Raw genomic sequence first — 17,529 nt, 5'->3', positions numbered from 1 at the left:
ACAGAGCTGAAGGTGACGTCTTTTTTATTCAGTTCAAAATAAGATATGACAAAGAAAAGCAGCAAAAGACAAACCTGTAAATCTTTGGCATTTTTTTACTATTTTTTCTTGAGAAATTACAGGATCGATTAATTGATTATATGATAAAATTGATTATATGATAAAGTAGCTGCTTACAGAGCAATCAATCTAGTAATAATGAAAATGATCCTTATTTACAGTCCTACTTGTTTGTCTTTTAGTTCAATAAGGATCTCTGTAATCAATGTTTAACCCCAATTTACAGCTGGTTTGCGACCAATCTCTCCTCCATCTTCTCAGGTTAAAACCCACCAGGATGTTTGCAATTATTTGTTCAGCTTATTTTATGTGGACCAAATACAACATATGTGACAAATAGGACCTTCAGAAATAATTGAGATTCATAAATGGGGCCAAAGCAAATTTATGTTTGAGGGTAGCAGAAAGATTATTGAAGAAAACATTCAGTTATCTGTTCGACTTCAGAGCTTTTTCATCAAATGTTGCTCCAGTGGTTCACAGTTTTGGTCTTATTGATCCAACATTACAGGCTATTTATGTGTAGTACAAATGGCTAATGTCAGCGTTTGTGTACACGTTTGAAAATAGCTGCTGACTGTAACACCACTTAGCTTAAACTTCTGTTTGTCACTGTCTGTAAATTCAACGATCTAGTGATAACACAAACCTCACACCACTGTCACCTTTGAGTGTGCGCGCATGTTTACATGTGTGCAACCGCAATATAACATGGCTGATGACACTGCAACCGGAACTACGCTGATATAGTTAGCCCAAGATCAATATCTGTGTAGTATGATTGACAGGTGATCAATTAGTTTGATTGGATTGGATGAATATGACCTTGTAATGACATTTGAGTGACGCAATAAGTGGTGGGCTTGACTGAGGATAACACCACTACAAGGACATGACTCTCAGCGGGCGAAGCTTTCGGCAAGTGATGCTATGATGCAAGCGGTCCTGTTCTGTTATTTCCTCTGTGGGACACGTGCATGCTGGGTAAAGTGACAGTGCTGCTCTCATCATCAGTTTGGGGTTCATTTCCCACCGGGGGGCCGTGGTACTCTCAGGTGGTTTAGATAACAGCGTTGTTAGATAACAACATTCAGCAGATGGCCCAAAGTAAACTTGTGTAATTTCTGGCCGACATGTAACAACAGCACGTGTGGACTCAGCTTTGTGGATTTCTATTTGCTATTTTATGTAAATCAACTTTTTTTTTTTAGCTATTTAACTATTTAGATAATCAATAAAATTACTTGTCAAGCAAAACTGGAAATTGTTTCCTGGTTCCAGCTTCTCAGATGTGAGGGTTTGCTGCTCGTGTTCGTCTATATATGACAGTAAATGAAACATGTCTCAGTTTGAACAAAACAAACACATTAGGACATGATGTTAGGCTCTGGGAAGTTACAATGGATGTTTTTTCACATTTCATTGACTCATTTTGATGCTTCCACATTGTTAAATGTGACAATTTGCTCTTTTTCTTTGTCTTGCATTCTAGTAAAATGTAATTATTTTGGGGATTGGGACAAAACAAGACATTTAATGATGTTGCCTTGTGCTCTAGGTTATTGATGGGCATTATTCCCCGTTTTCTGATATTTTAAAGACCAAACAATTAATCTGCTAGTTAAGAAAATAAATGTCAGATTAGTCATTAATGAAAAATTGTTAATTGCAAAAGTGGACACTGGAAAAAATGTAAATATAGTTTCACACTTAACCTGCAACTGCAATATTCAATATTGCTCTTAAGCTCAAATTGAACTATATTATTCACATAGAATAATTGCTCTGTTTGCAGCAATATACATAATCATAAGATATAAACTCAACAAGTGCTTCTGTATGCCGTCTATGTGCACATGAAGTGTATCGTTTATTGGATCTTGCATTCTGCATTAATTATTTTAGATAATATGAGAAAATAAAATACTGCACGGGTTATTTGTTTTTTTTCAAAAGTACAGATGGATTGTTTCCAACACACGTTTGATGATTTGTTAAAGTGTGATTTTTTTTTAAAGCCTGTGATTATTAAACTGTATTAAAGTGCAGCAAAGTTTTAGCACTTTCCAGGGCATCATGTTGAAATGTAATGGAGGAAAAGCAGCAATGGTTAACAGGCAGAAGAATCATCTATCTCAAAATTGTGTGCCACACACTCACCTATCAGCGATCCATTCAGAAACAGAGCCACTCCTATCAGCGTTCCTATACAGAGAGCCAGGATGAACGGCCTCCTCCGGCCCCATCGCAGAGTGCAGCGGTCGCTGGCCGAGCCGATCAGAGGAGTGAACATGAGGCCGAGGACCGGACTGAGGAACCACGTCAGACTGTAGTACTGCTCTGGAAGACCTGGGGGCACAGACAAAGGACAAACATGAGTTGAAGACAGAGATGTAGACGAGTAGAGAGAATAGTGAAAAGCTTTTTTCGGTTTCGTATGATTTTCAGAGAACGTGTCTGAAGATTACCGACACAAAACTGAGATTTGACCATGAAGTTTTTCTGCCATCCACCAGAGGGTGCAAGTAACATCCTAACTGTAGGAGTGAGAGTCATGATTTTAAATTTATTAGTTTGAATTTAACATATCTATATCTATATCAATTTCAACTGGAATCAGCCTTGAAGACAAAGACAAAGTATGCATTTAATTTTCTACGATTAAGTAACTTCACTTTATTCTGCAACACATGTAAAAGACAAATGGCGTGATGGTGATATGAAGGAGGACACTACTTTGAAATATAACTTTACTAATAGGATAAGATCATTTATTATCCCTTTGGGCTCAGCATCACTGCATCAAAGAACAACCAGTTAAACCACAATATAGCATGAGTATTGTACCATAATATTACACGTTCAACAGTAAAACCAACAACTAGAGAACAGCACATGCCAATGCAGATACTGCCCAAGTGCTGTGTTAACAAGCTGCTATTATATCTGCCTTAAATCTGCCTGGTAAACTGAATGAAAATGACTATGACTTATTTGCATTTAGCCGACTGGTTTAGACACACAACAATGTTCACTATCTTTAAAAATTCAGTTCATAGTATTATAATGTTATGATGCTAATTACATGCAGTATATTATAATATGATTAAACATGTTTTCTTAATTCAGCATGTGGCACCAGTGTTGCTGCAGACACAGGTGAAGCTGTTTGTGTTTGTGTTGCCACCTCAGTTACCTAAGAGTCGACCTGCGGCGCACTTTTTCAACACCTTCTGTTTAAAACCAACACAAAGGGGAAAGGAGGAAAAGGCCATGGCAGCCGTGCACGACAAGAGGATTTATCTCGGGTCTATTGAGCGTCTCTGTGTGAATGTTCGCCCCCGGATTATCACACAAAGGGCTGCAGCATCAACTCTTGTGTGCCGGTTAATGCAGAGAAAATAAGCAGGAGAGTGGAGACTCAGTGATCAAGTTTCTCAGGCACAACACAACATAACAGAAACACCACAAAGAGAACTTATCTTCCAGGAATATTATGAGTATGAGCGCATAAATGGATGAAATACATATATTTGTGTTGAATCTGTTGAAAAGTACAAAAGCTATTAAGTGTTGCTGTCATTATCCCGTCATTTTTGACCTGACCAAACCTGAAGTGATGCTGACTAATAGAAAAACCAGACAGATTCTCCAGATGCCAAGCCTTTCTTGCTTAGGTTAAAAATTTCAAAGTTTAAAAGAATATCCATTTCCTGTGTACTTGTCACTAAAGCCATACCTAACTATTTTTGTGCCTGATCTTTCCACTTATGAAAACCAGGTGGGGATTGCAAACACACGCTGCACGACAGGGTTCTCAGATTAGCATCAGTCAATGGAAATAACTAATAACTAAACAGACACGCACACAGGATACAGCAACATAATGGAAACACATACTGCACACTGTACAGTACACATGCTTTCAATACCTTTGAATAATATCAGACAACACCTTGTAAACCCATCACACACACACTTCATCGCTAACAAAGGCGGATCTTGATTAACTCCTCATAAAACTTCATAAAAGTGTTTGTCCAGACAAAGGGACACACCATTTCAATACATACAGTATACTGTACACGGAGACCTGAGATTACAACTGAAGTTAACTGTACTATACTATGTAAGGCAATATATATATATATATCAAGAGAAAAAGAGGATTCAACACTTCATATTAAGATTATCAGAGATGAGAAGCAAAGAAGAACTGAAAAAAATTATTTATTTTTGACAGATTTGATTTATTTAAGGTCCAAATATCAATGAAATTCAAATCCTCTATTTGTTATACTTTATATAATTAAGATATTAACCTTTTGACTGCACAGTTTCATAACAAACGCAATAAAAATATCAAAACGGACATAGATTTGATCCCGAAAATGTTTCAAATCAGGACCGTGTGAAGCACATATCAACAGAATTGCACTTGAATGCATTTGAATATCAAACGTCCAGTATTGTCAATGTACCTGTTAGGCGTAACACCTGTTCCTAATTAGGAGAACAAACCACTTTGTGGTTGGGTAAAAGGTGAATCATCTTGTCTGTAGGGGATATTTTTCTGAACTTTGCTAACTTGTCTGATGAGACTAGTTGGCAAGACTAGACTAGATGACATGTTTTTTGCTGAATCAGGTGGATCAGATGAGTATGTAAGTCAGTATGTAAGTCTTTGTTGTATTGTTGTATGTTTGTTGTATGCTTAACTAAACTACTTTTATTTCTGAATCACCACAAAGACCATTATAATGGATGTTCTAAAGAATATTTTAAAACAGAGATTCATGAAATCAAACACTCTATGGACGTTTTTTAGCCTCGTCCGTCCCATTGAACTCATTTATTTAATTAAATCATTACTCACAATGAAGCATTTCTATTACTTGTTACTCAGAGACATCTTATCTCACTGTGTTAACACATGAGTAAAATCAATCATCACACAACGAAATCAGTAATCACTGAGTCCTCACACACCCATGCATTATCAATGTCAAAATAACAAAGCAACATCTATTACGGCCCTTAGACACAGACTGGGCTACTGAGAGGAAGAGGAAGAGGAGGAGGAGGAGGAGGAGGTGGAGGTGGAGGCAGACAGTCCTTCGACCAAGTGAAGTCAGCTGAATCACAAATAATTAAATCAGAACTTCATCATCGTATCTCTGTCAAACTGTGACTTAATCTAGCTCCGTCAAAATACATTAATTACCATTTGGCTGCCACACAGTCGCAAAGTAAAGAGACAAGAGGCAGAGATAGGAAGAGAGGCAGACTCTAAAAATGTCTACTCATGGAGTCTTCCCCACTCTTTTTAATGCCTCTGCTTGGAGTTTGAAGCTACGCCAGCCTACGTTGGCTCAAATGATGATCAATAGCTCTGCTTAAAGTTCGGGAAATACCCCTTAGAGCTTTACAAACTTCGGAGGTTAGCGTGCGTCACACCACATCCACCTGAAACCAGACACCTTTCAAAACGTCTGAATTGGGAGAGGCTGCAGCACTAATTCATACATTTAACAGTTTTACTGTTAAAAGACATAAGATTATATATCTTTGTTTTATTTAACAATAAAAATGTAAAATGTATTTCTTGCACCAGATAGAGCTAAAGGCCAGTCTAGACACAGGCCAGTAAAATGCAGGTTGAGGCAGTAAAAGATCTGTTAACTGTCCAAAACACTTCCTGACAGCATAAGCTTTACCTCTAGACCATCCTCTGTAGCTGTGAATCCATGTGTATTTTATCTTTTTTTAAAAAAAAACAGTTGTTCTATTAAACCTTAAGCTTTGCTGAAGGTGTGTTGCTCTCTCTTTGATCATCTGAGAAACAGGGATTATTCAAAACGCAGGCTAAACTTACTGCTCTGAAGCTGCACACAAAAAGGTATTTGTGAGTTTGTTTCCCTCTGTGTAAGAAGGAAAAGCCAGAATCCCCTCTTACTATTCATTCAATCTACAGTAATCTCAAAGGAGGAGAGACAGCAGAGATGTGGAAATGCTGTAAATTAACTTGAGGAAGATGACGTTGGTAAAAGAGACATAGAGGGAAGAAAAGCTGCAGAGTTGATGGCAACTAATTTAATAGAGAGGACATTAGGCTCTTATAAAATCAAAATGCAAGTTCATATCCCTCAAACAGACCTCTTCAATGACACCAACATCAATAACTGAGTGCCATGATAGCTAATTATTAAAAAGCTTGTCTCCTGCACAGACCCATTAATTCATTAATGCATTTTCTATCAGCACAGTCACAGGACAGTCTGAGGTGTGTCCCAGTCTGTCTGGACAGTTTACCTGCTGCTGACTGAAGAGTTCGACTGGTTCTTGGCAAACAGCACAGCAGACAGAAAGCTCATTTGGCTGGTAAATTCATGAAAATCTCGCATGACTCGACAAAAGTCTGTGTCCTTGAGCTTGATGCTGAGGAGGCGGCTGTGAGCACGTGAGCTCTTCTGGAAGTTTGGAGGTTTTGTGAGGGGAGTTGTTTGTTTGCAAAATGCCGCTGTCATGTGAAAACCTAGCTGCTGCTGTTGTTGTTGTTGTTGTTGTTGTTGTTGTTGTTGTTATGGTCCGCAGTCCTCTCACAGTCTGAGCCAGAAAGTCAACAACATGATTTTTAATGATCATCATCATTAAAATGTGCCAAGCTAAAAAAAAAAAAAAATGCTGTAAGTGCCAGTTTAAGCTGAGTGTTTTCACGTCTGTCTAAATGATGCTTGACAGTCCAGCACAGAGGAGAGAAGTGCATCAATTACAGGAGAACATGATTTTACAGGCATTGCATTCTTTTTCACTCATTAGTCGACAGGAGAGAGAAAGAAGACAGGTCTGAACCGGGCGTTGCAAACAACGTGATGTGCACCTGTATGCAAAGTAAAGACGCTCGTACCAAACAAATGGATTGTAATGCCTTTCACTATGATGTAGCTGCGTCGCTGCGGCAACTTAGATTTTAACCGGGATTAGAAGATTGTCTAAATCCACATTTTGTGAAATTTGTTACCACATTTTTATAAGTCGTCCGAGTAAAACAACAGGTGGTTTTAGGGATAAGCTAACGATGATCAACACCACTCAGTCGCCAACATCCACAAACAGGTTAGTTACAATCACAGCCTCATGAGGTCAGGAAAAGCCTTGTTAGCTTTGATCATATGGAAACAGATATCACTGCAACACTTGAATCGGGTGCACTGCCGGCATTAAGAAAAATGAAGTCTGACAAAATTATGAAAATACGATGAGAATTAGTGTAAATTAGTTATTACTAACGACAATATGCCTCAAGTGAAAGAAGCAGTGAAGTCAGCCGAGGTAAAGTGACATCCGATTCCAAAACACCTCACGCATGCATATCACCACAAAAAGATTGTTGTTAAAGTCAATAAAAAAAATGTCACCCCATGGCACAAAACAGGACTGCATTTACATTAGGGGTGGAACTAATGTCTGTTTTTTATCATCTATTAATCTGCTGATCATTTTCCTGAATGATCGAATAATTGTTCATGGAATAAAAAATAAAAAAAATGACATCAGCAATTTCATTTTTGTTTGACCAACACTGCACTACACAAAGATGAAGTTTTCTTTCACATAAGACAAAGTACAGCAGTAAATCGTCACATCTGTGAACCTGCAATCTGCCAATTTTGTCAATTTTTCTATTTTTATTATTATTTCATTACTAAAACACTTCATCATTTATAAACTAAATAGTTGCTGATTAATTTTTTGTCTAATCGATTAATCTATGAACATTTTTCTATTGATTGGTTCTAGTGACTGTCAAGAGATCACAAACACCATCACACTGACTTTATTAACACTACACCCTCTCTTCAGACTTTACAGGCCATGTTCCTGTTGACCTCTGTGTTTCTCATGAGATGGCCATAAACAGGGCTTGACCCTTTGTCGCCGTGGTGACCAGGTCTTGGGAACCCTGTCACCACGGAGACTCCATCACCTTCGCTTCCTGGCTCCTAATATGGCTGTGTCGTTCACACATGGCTTCCTGTTGTGTGGTTTGTTCAGACTAAGGAAAGCTTTGTTTCTCTCCGTTTGTCTCACATTTATTTTATTTTTTTCCCTCTCACACACACACACAGATATACATAAACACACGTGTACCGATGTGTGCATTTGTGCACTGAAAAACAAGACACTGAGTAGAAAGAGCACACACAAACACATACAAAAGGCGCATAAACAATACCTGTATACAGTGGCACAGTCATAAAGTGGGAGACAAAGCGGCAGATAGGAATCTGTCTGTCTGTAGGTTTGTCAACATCAAAACAGGAAAACAGTTTCTAGTAAACAGTTCCCTCACACACACATGCACACACACACACACACACACACACACACACACATACACGTGCGCGATACAGTAAAACACAGTCTCCACCTAGTAAATAAAGACATGTCTCTGTTCCCACACACACAGACACACACACAAACTCACACACACACACACACACACACACACACACACACACACACACACACACACACACACAGACACCTGTCAAAATAAAAAACACACACACACACAGCTGAGTTCCCACACACTCCTAATGCTGTATGTGCAAAGACACACATACACAGGGAACAATACTGAGAGAATTGAGACGCAGGAAGTATTTTAGAAAGAGAGAAAAAGAAAAGAGTGCAGAAAGAGGAAAACAGAGAGAGCGAAGGAGTGTGAGAAAGGATTAAGATCAAAGAAATTGAAAAGGGGAGAGCAGATAGAGAGAGAGAGAGAGAGAGAGAGAGAGAGAGAGAGAGGGAGGATAAGGTGAGATACGGGGGAGGAAATGTGGAGGACAGAGAGGGAGAGAGGCAGGATGGAGAGAGCGGCGTTCATATTCAGGCTGTCAGACGGCCGTGAGCGTTGATGATTGATCGTGGGAAAGAAAAATTTACAGTCGGCTCAATCTATCATCAAAACGCTAATTTTTACTATGCACATTTCCTCCTCACAAACAAACACACACACACACACACACACACACTAAAAATGGAGCTCAGTGTGCGACTGTTGGGAGCACAGACTGCCCATTCATCACAACCTCTACGTAGACTGTGTGTCTCTCCATGTCGCCCCTGCACCGACAGTAAAACTTTCTGGCTCCAGTTGTTGTTTGTCTGATTGTTTGAAATCTTCACTGGAGGAGAAACGGTGCCTTGTAGAATCACATGACCCAGAGTTTAATGTTGAATTCAAAAGGACGGTTTATTCTCTTCCCTCAACTTCAACATTAATGGATCTTCCATTTACCTGCAGACTTTGATTTAAAAATATATATTTACCGTACGTCTGTCTGTCTGTTTGTTTTTGCACTTGTACAATGTGTTTTGGAATCGTTTCCCACAGCAACATGAAGTTCAGGGGGGAAAAAAAAAAACTTTCAAAACTGGTAGAAGGTGGCACCTGAAATCACGTAGAAACAAAAATCTAATTAAATGATAAAATAAATTTAAATCTGGGGGTACAACAATCAGCTGACTTGACAATGTCAACACTGTTTTCAACTTTAATTATTACATTAAAAGACTGAAATTTAAGTTTAAAGAAACACACAGTTGCTTATCGGTGACCTGCTGGAATTTCCATATTTTATCTGATTGATAATCAATGACGGACAAGAAGTCAGATCCTGTTGCTGAGATGTCAACTTATGTTTCTTTCAGTTGAAAAATGCTCAGACGTAGAGGAGACCAGTGTCTCGGTGTATTCAGTGTTAAAGGATTATGACACGGAGACAAAATAAACAACAAAACAAACGAAACATGATTTTTCTTCCTTTCAAAAAATATCCCATGAAAAACTAAAATCAATAACTAATTGATCTTACTGACAAGTATTGTTTGTGTATCCAAAGACTGATTTATCTGAATCCCCTGTGCCACAGAACTCCATTGTTGTCCAACAGCTATAAAAATATCATTAATGAGTCACACCATTGCACTGAGTGACATGTCTATTTATTACCATGAACATGGCACTTTATTTTAAGTCGGTCCCACACCATCCTGCCGCTGCTTTGCTCTGTGTATTTATCCACGGCTGAAAGTAGTTACCTATAAAAGCTCTGTTTACTCCTGTTTGAGTGACATCGAAATCTACAGTTTCCTGCAGGTTCAGGAAATTATTAATCTTTTTTTTATTTTTTATGAAACTACATATTTGTGAGCCGTTTTTTAAAAATTTGCATCTTCAATAGGAATAGATGAGTGCAGGGCAAAGAGTCATAGAGAGGTGAGAGACGGTCTAACGCATGGTTGGTTTCGGTCTTCATCATCATATATCTCGTGTTCTCTGTCCCTCCGCCTCTCTGAATCGTCTACTTCACCTTTCATAACAATGTTGTGTTTCTGCCTCATAAACAAAACCCACCAGCGCCATACTCTCATGTCTACATCTGTCCATCCCTCTGTCCACCGCCCCCCTTCTCCGCTCTCACACAATGAACTGAAAGTGAGCATCTCCTCCTCGACAAACAAAACTCCGATATCTCCTTCCAGCTCTCATACACTGATTTTTTCCCCGACGAACCCAACAAACATCAGCTTCATCCTCTCCTCTCTTCCTCTCCTTTTCCCTCTCTCTCCCTCTGTTCCTATCCCTCCCATTCCCATTCTCCCGTAAACACAAAACAATCCTTTCATATCCTGCGCTGGCGTGAGAAAACCGCAAGAAAAATGACAAGCGTCCCCGAAAAGAGCCAGAGAAATGGTGCGAAAGTGAGAGTAGGGCAGAGGTCACGAAGGGAGAAAGTGGGCAGGAAGGAAGGAGGGTGAGAGCGAGAGAATGAGAGACAGAGAGCACGAGGAGAGGAAAGGAGGAAGCAGGTGTTTTTGAATAAACAAAACATATGAACTGAGTCAGGTGTATTATTCAGAGAGGAAGAAAGAAAGGAAAGAAAAAGGGGGGAAAAAAAGTGGTTTGTGACAGATGGTCTTTGGGACCAGATTTAAAATATTAACATCAATATTTCATTATTGATAAGCATCTGGTTGTAGATTTTTTGCCAGCACTGAGGACTGCAGTGTTTTTCTTCGCACACACAGGCAGCTAACTAGATCGCTTTTGCATTTTGCTTTATGTAAAAGGAGCAATCCATCATCTAAAACAGAGGCAAACAAGCAGCTGTTCCACCACCAAAAATCAATACCTCGTGCAGGTGTTTGAGACAACAATTAAGTTATTGATTTCTGATGCTAAACAAAGCTAAATTAATAACTTAATTCTTCAATTACGAGAGTGTAACTCAAAAAGATTACAGGTTGTATAGTTTTGTTCTAATTTATAGTCATGGTGGACTTACAGTAGTTCCCCTGTCTACCTTGACTTCAGTCAGTGATTAACTTAATTTCCCAGAATCCTCTTGGACAACACTCTCTGCGGTTTGTACTACATACAGTGTAGAAAACTAATTATTTCCATACTTTGATGATTTGAGTCGTAGTCACTGACCATCAGTCATTAGTGCACAAACACATAATCGATCAGACGGCCATGACTGTGAAAACTGCTTCTGACTGTCTTTAGTTCAGATCAGTACAAAACTAGGCCTGTAAAAGTTCTGCTTATAAGGTCAATGACTCAGCAGCTGCCTGTTTGTGGTGTTATCACATTATAACGGTTCATAATACTTTTCAGTGAGCTCTAAAAACAGTATATCATAAAGCCAATGTAAAAAGCTACTGACTGGGTCAAAGTCAATCTTGACTGAATATAGTGAGTTCAGCTGGGAGATTTAATGAACATTCAGATGTACTGAACACCTCCAACAGAGACAGTGACAGCAACAACTGAGAACGCCACGTCTCACACGACACCAGTAAAACCTCCAGAAGCTACAGTGACTGGAGACACTGTGATACACAAATGATCTTACAAGATGTTTAAATGTAGCTGGCTACGTTTTTTTATTCATTTTGTCCCAGTGTGTGTGTGTGTGTGTGTGTGTGTGTGTGTGTGTGTGTGTGTGAAACAGTGTAAAATGTGTGTTTCTACATATACAATAAGATTCAAATTAAAGAGTGAAGCTAAGCCTTTTGTCCCGTAGTCTTTGTTTGATGTCATGTAAAAGAAGCCATGTGACTAACAGATTTAAACAAAGAGTTTTTTTTTCCATTCAGAGGATTACATCAAAATAATTACTCAACTAATCAATTACTGCAATGACTGAAAATTAATCTGCAAATATTTTAATGATTTGATTAATTGTTTAAGCCATTTTTTGCTATAGTTAATAGTTAATTCATTATAAATTGTGCCCTCCAGGAGGATTGTTTTTTTAATTCTTGTGGTAAATTTCAATCAATTTGTATATTCATGTCTGATTGTCTCTGTAAAATAAATCTTAATTAATCCACTGTGATTCAAAACAAATGTAAAACAAAAGATATTAGTTCCAGTTAAAGTTTGGCAGAAGCATTTTATAGGCACTGTTGTAATTGTGGAGCTAACAGACTTCTCACCAAACACCAGAAACATCCTGCAGATATTTGCGAAACCTAGTGACCTAAACACCGCTGAGATAATAGCAAATTAAAAAAAGTAGCAGCTATGTGCTACAGCTGCTAACGGCAGCAACATCTAAGCTCACAAAAGATAATGAAGTGAGAGTAGAGAAAAGGAGAGAGGACAGACAGAGACAGAAAGAGGTGAGAGAAAAGAGGAGTCATGATACTTTCGCCAGCCACGAGGATGTTGGGATCAGTGCAATCACACAAAGGCACACACCACAGTCTCCAGCTACCCAGGACACACCTCCAGCCAAACTGCAGACACAAGGTACACAAGCTGCCACAGCCACAGGTACATCATTAACAAAGTGGCCTGGATTGAGTGAAATACTGAGTGATGTATGCGCTGTGTTAGCCACAGCTCTGACGACAAAACAAGACGGCTAATCCCATTCAGAAGCAGAACGACAAGGTAAGAAATGCGGTAAAGACACAGAACAAGGACCACGAGATGTGTCCTATCTAAAGCAGATATATTTAAGACCACACACACACACATTATATCACTACATTAATATATATATATATACGTATATCTTATATAATATAAATCGGGAAGGACCTTAAAAATGTCTTACTGTGGAGCCAACAAGTTTAATCCTCACAGGACTCGTCATAATGGCATTTCTACGGAGGACATTAGAACGATGGGGCTTTACATACTGTAAAGTCAGCATACCACACACACACAACACCACACCACACACACACACACACAACACACACCACACACACACACACACACACCACCACCACACACACACCACGAACACACACAACCTGTTTACATTGAGTGGAAACTGGTTTCTGGATCACCCTTCTGCCTCATAAAAACACAAAACAGGACGCTGCAACAGTCCCACTGAACGTGTGTGAGCGTGCTGTGGTGTTGCATAGGCGGTAAAAAAAAAAAAAAAAAAAAAAAAAAAAAAACAACCCACCACCACTCCTCTCTCTGAAAAGTGCATTAAAATTGCATGAAAGCCATGCATGTGATGCACCACACACTGTGCACCCCATATACACATACACAGCAGCTGTCTTCCTAGTACAGCAGAAGTTACTCGTAAACACCACTGCAGTAAAATGACCTCCTAACTGGGAGAGAGAGAGAGATGAGAAGGAGACGAGAGCGAGACAGTAGAGAGAGGAGAAGAGACAGAGAGAGAGCCAGACAGAGACAACACAGAGAGAGTAGAGAGAGAGATAGAGCGAGAGAGTACGAACAGACTGCGAGAGAGGAGACACAGGAGAGAGACAGACAGAGCAGAGTGAGATGACCAAGACAGACAGAGAGAGAGAGACGAGAGCGAGAGAGAGAGAGGAGACGAGAGAGAGAGAGAGAGAAGAGATAAGATTGAGACACACAAAGAAATTTGTGTGGACAAATTGCGTAAAAATTTTCTTGAGCTTGAATGCTTATTTAACATCCTGATACTTGTGTCAATTTATTAATTTTTAATGACCTCTACCATCGGCCATTTACATTTAATCGCGATAAGACTCATATGTAGCTCGACAGCAGGAATGCGGGCCTCTGCTCTGTGCCATTGGACCTATCACACACCACAGGAATCGCTCACACGACGCATCACTGAGTCTCATCACTGACCACTCATGTCCATCCCTTTCATCGTCTGCCCCCAAAGAAGTGATGAATAAAGCCAATCAGCAGTGATCAGCGGTAATCTTATTAACCAGCCAAGTACAGTCGATAGGTCAGGGTGCATTCAGGTGCTTCCAATTCAAAATGCCTACAACTAATCACAAATGTGGTTTTGGTTAACAACACAAGTTCACAAGTTCGGATGTCTGTCTTCAACAAATCAATATTTACAATTTATAATAAAAAAAAAGACTTTTGCTTGTAATATGTAGATTTCTTTTTAAACAAGCTTACAAACACCTCTAAACCAGGAATGACACCACACTGGTTTCTCATCTACTACTTATTAACTACGCTACATCCTAACCCTAACAGTGAAACCAAAACCAATTAAAGTTTGTCTAAAAAAATTCAACGTGTTACAATGAGTGCAACATTAGCTTGCCGCGTAACCCCTACGTTCACAACATTAACATTAATTTTATTAATGTGAGATGATATTTCTAACAATGCATTTTTGTTAGGCTTTAGCTGACGCTTACTGTAGGAGGCTTGGTTATCTTGTTAATATCATGTGTTTTGGTTAGAAGATCATATCACCAGAAGACATACCTTGACTTTGTTCCTTCTACCCTAAAAACCGTAACCTTCTGGGTCAGTTGCAGTGGTGCCTGCTGATTGTTAATGTTTTGCAAACTATAAAAGTTTCTGCAATTTGTTTTTTATCTCAAATCACACTACAAATGGATAACCCTATGATGATATTCTGGAGTCGTGTGTGAAGCATCACGGAGTGGCAACATTATTAAGATGACTCCCGAGCCTCACTTTGTAGGCTGGATATGTTGACTTTATAAAAGATTTACCTCTTCGTACTTTTCATCGCATCCATTACTCATTTAATACACTGTCCAAAGTTCACAAGTGTCGAGTCGAGAGACGAGTCAGAATTGTTTTTATACTCCCTCTTTAAGATACAGACACAATCAACCCTGAGGCTAGCCGGACTGGCGTGCTGACTGGCTGCTATTAGGCCTTTGTGTGTGTGTTACTGTGTCGGTGTGTTGTGCGCGTTAGACTTTATTAGAATTTCTTCACTAACTGACTATTGACTGTGCTGTACTATATTAGAACTCATTTCTGCATTTAGAGGAAAAAAATTAGAAACTGTGAGTGGAAAAGTGACACAGAAACAGTAATAATTCATTCTGGCGAACTTTGTAAGAAAGTGGATAAGATCATATAATATGTCTTGATATCTATTTAAGATAATAATTGGATAATTCATAAATAATATAAGATTTTTTTTTCTTTATTGATGGAATTCTTTGCTCCTCATTTGCAGTCTCCGGACCAGGATGTCAGGTTATTCATTTATGCAGAGTTGCTTTCATTGGTGATCAAACACCTGATTTTGATTCACCGACTTTTTATTCGTCCCATTAGCCCTGTGCGTGAGACACCTGCGGTTGAGGCTACAGAGGAGTTACTGGCTGTGATGTTCTGGCAAGCAGGAGAGGTGAAGTGTTTAATGCAGTAGTGCCTTTAGGTCTATTACCATTATATGGCCAACTGGAGCCACATGGGAATCTTATTAAACAAAAAACATCTGTGAGCCTACGTGCACCTGCACAACTCGCAGGTATGTACCATAAACAGTTCTGAGTTACATATAACAAACATCGGCAACTGTACCCTTGGCTGTTCCATAGTTAAGCAATGAACTTGTGAGTCACTTCACGCTTAACATCAGAATTACTATTGTCTTGACGTTTATTTAAATATGCGACAACATTTACAACATGAAATAACCAACCAATATTTCTTCTCCAAACATTACCCAGCTTTTGCTATTTTCAACAACGGCAGACGCGTTGCGCGAGCCGGTCGCTTGGTTCAAAGGGTTGTACTTACGTCTTTTAGTTAATTCAGGGGAGAGCCTCTGTGTGCGGCTACAAGTAGGCAAATTACAAGGATAATGGTGAATGTTCTAAAAATGTGATGTACTGCACGATCAGGTAAAGCATAAAGTCAGTGAACTGATTCCAGTTAACGTCAAGATACATGGTCTGACGTGCTACGATTGGCCACTATGTAATCGTATTTTACTGTGCGCTCTATCATTGTGAGCATTCATATTCTGACCATTTAAAGACACTAAACCCACTTCCAATTTCGCTTCTTTAACAATATTTATTACGCTTTTATAATATCTCGATGATACTAACTTACTTTTATATCAATCTTATATCTAAACTGCATGTTATTTCATGTTTTTAACTCATTTCACTTTTGCTATTTCTTGATGGAGGCTATTTATTTGCTATTGTATTTGATCCCGTGTCTTCACATCCCACTGCTGCACAATCGATTGCCCTTTTTAGGACAAATAAAGCAAATAATTAACCTAAACTATTATTTAATCAAACGAAAGTATTCAGGACACTGGTGAAATAATTAGTTTTAGCCATCGCTTAAAAGCATTCTGCTCCCCTGATGTCTTCTTTTGTCCCTCATCATACCTTGCAGAGCGCTGGTCGCTGGTGGTTCGTTTTTGATGAACTTCACCTCCTGGAGAGGGGAGAGGGCAATGTGCCTGACAAACAATACCACACACGTTCACACTTCAGTTCGCAATTCCTTCATATCTACACTAAGCAGCACTCAATACTAGTTATCGCTGTTGCGTGGAAAAAATATGCACACCCATCATGAATCACATAAATTATGGCTTTGTCTCAAGACTTAAGTATTTGCTGACTCTGCGTCGTACTGACGTCACAAACACAAACAAAACAGCGTTGTGGTTTTTGGGGGTCTTGCATACCATAGACAACTGTGGTACAGTTATATTACCTTACACATGGTCCACAGCCACATTTTGGGAACCATAGGTATCAATCCATTGCATGCTCGTTGTTGTGTATTGTCTCTGTCTTCACTGCAGCCAGTATTACACCCTAACCCTGCAAGTGTCAATGCTGGTGAATCGTGGCAAAACAACCCCTCTAAATCCCTTTTGATGTTCTCGTGTTTGTGAGTCCATGATAACATTAATAATGGTAAAGTTACTGCAGCGAATTATATAGGCTATACAATAGAAAGGCTTCTAAAATAACCGACCTGACTGTTTTTGTTCTGTCTCTCGCTCTGTTAGGCCCTCTCGCTCTCTCTCTCTGCGGAGACACAGGTATGAGGTTGAAAAGATAACTTGAAGGATTGAAGATTGTGGTTAAAAGGTGTCGCACGGCTAGCAAGAATTCTTCCCCAAGCTGTTCATGGCTATCTCTCTCTTTTTCTTT

At 39.2% G+C, this 17,529-nt stretch overlaps 1 protein-coding gene across 2 annotated transcripts in view; it reads right to left on the bottom strand.

Annotated features, from left to right (window-relative positions):
- Positions 1 to 17,529, bottom strand: part of slc45a4 (solute carrier family 45 member 4) — a 38,459-nt gene that overhangs the window by 8,166 nt on the left and 12,764 nt on the right. For both annotated transcript variants that reach the window (XM_022746964.1, XM_022746965.1), the window contains exon 2: positions 2,221 to 2,409. In XM_022746964.1, coding sequence (XP_022602685.1) covers positions 2,221 to 2,409 — 189 coding nt within the window. The remainder of the gene's footprint in view (positions 1 to 2,220; positions 2,410 to 17,529) is intronic.

This window comes from Seriola dumerili, unplaced genomic scaffold, assembly GCF_002260705.1.
Source record: "Seriola dumerili isolate Sdu_G_001 unplaced genomic scaffold, Sdu_1.0 BDQW01000110.1, whole genome shotgun sequence".
Lineage (NCBI taxonomy): Eukaryota > Metazoa > Chordata > Actinopteri > Carangiformes > Carangidae > Seriola > Seriola dumerili.
The sequence above is the reverse complement of the archived record's forward strand: the minus strand, read 5'-3'. Positions and strand labels throughout refer to the sequence as shown.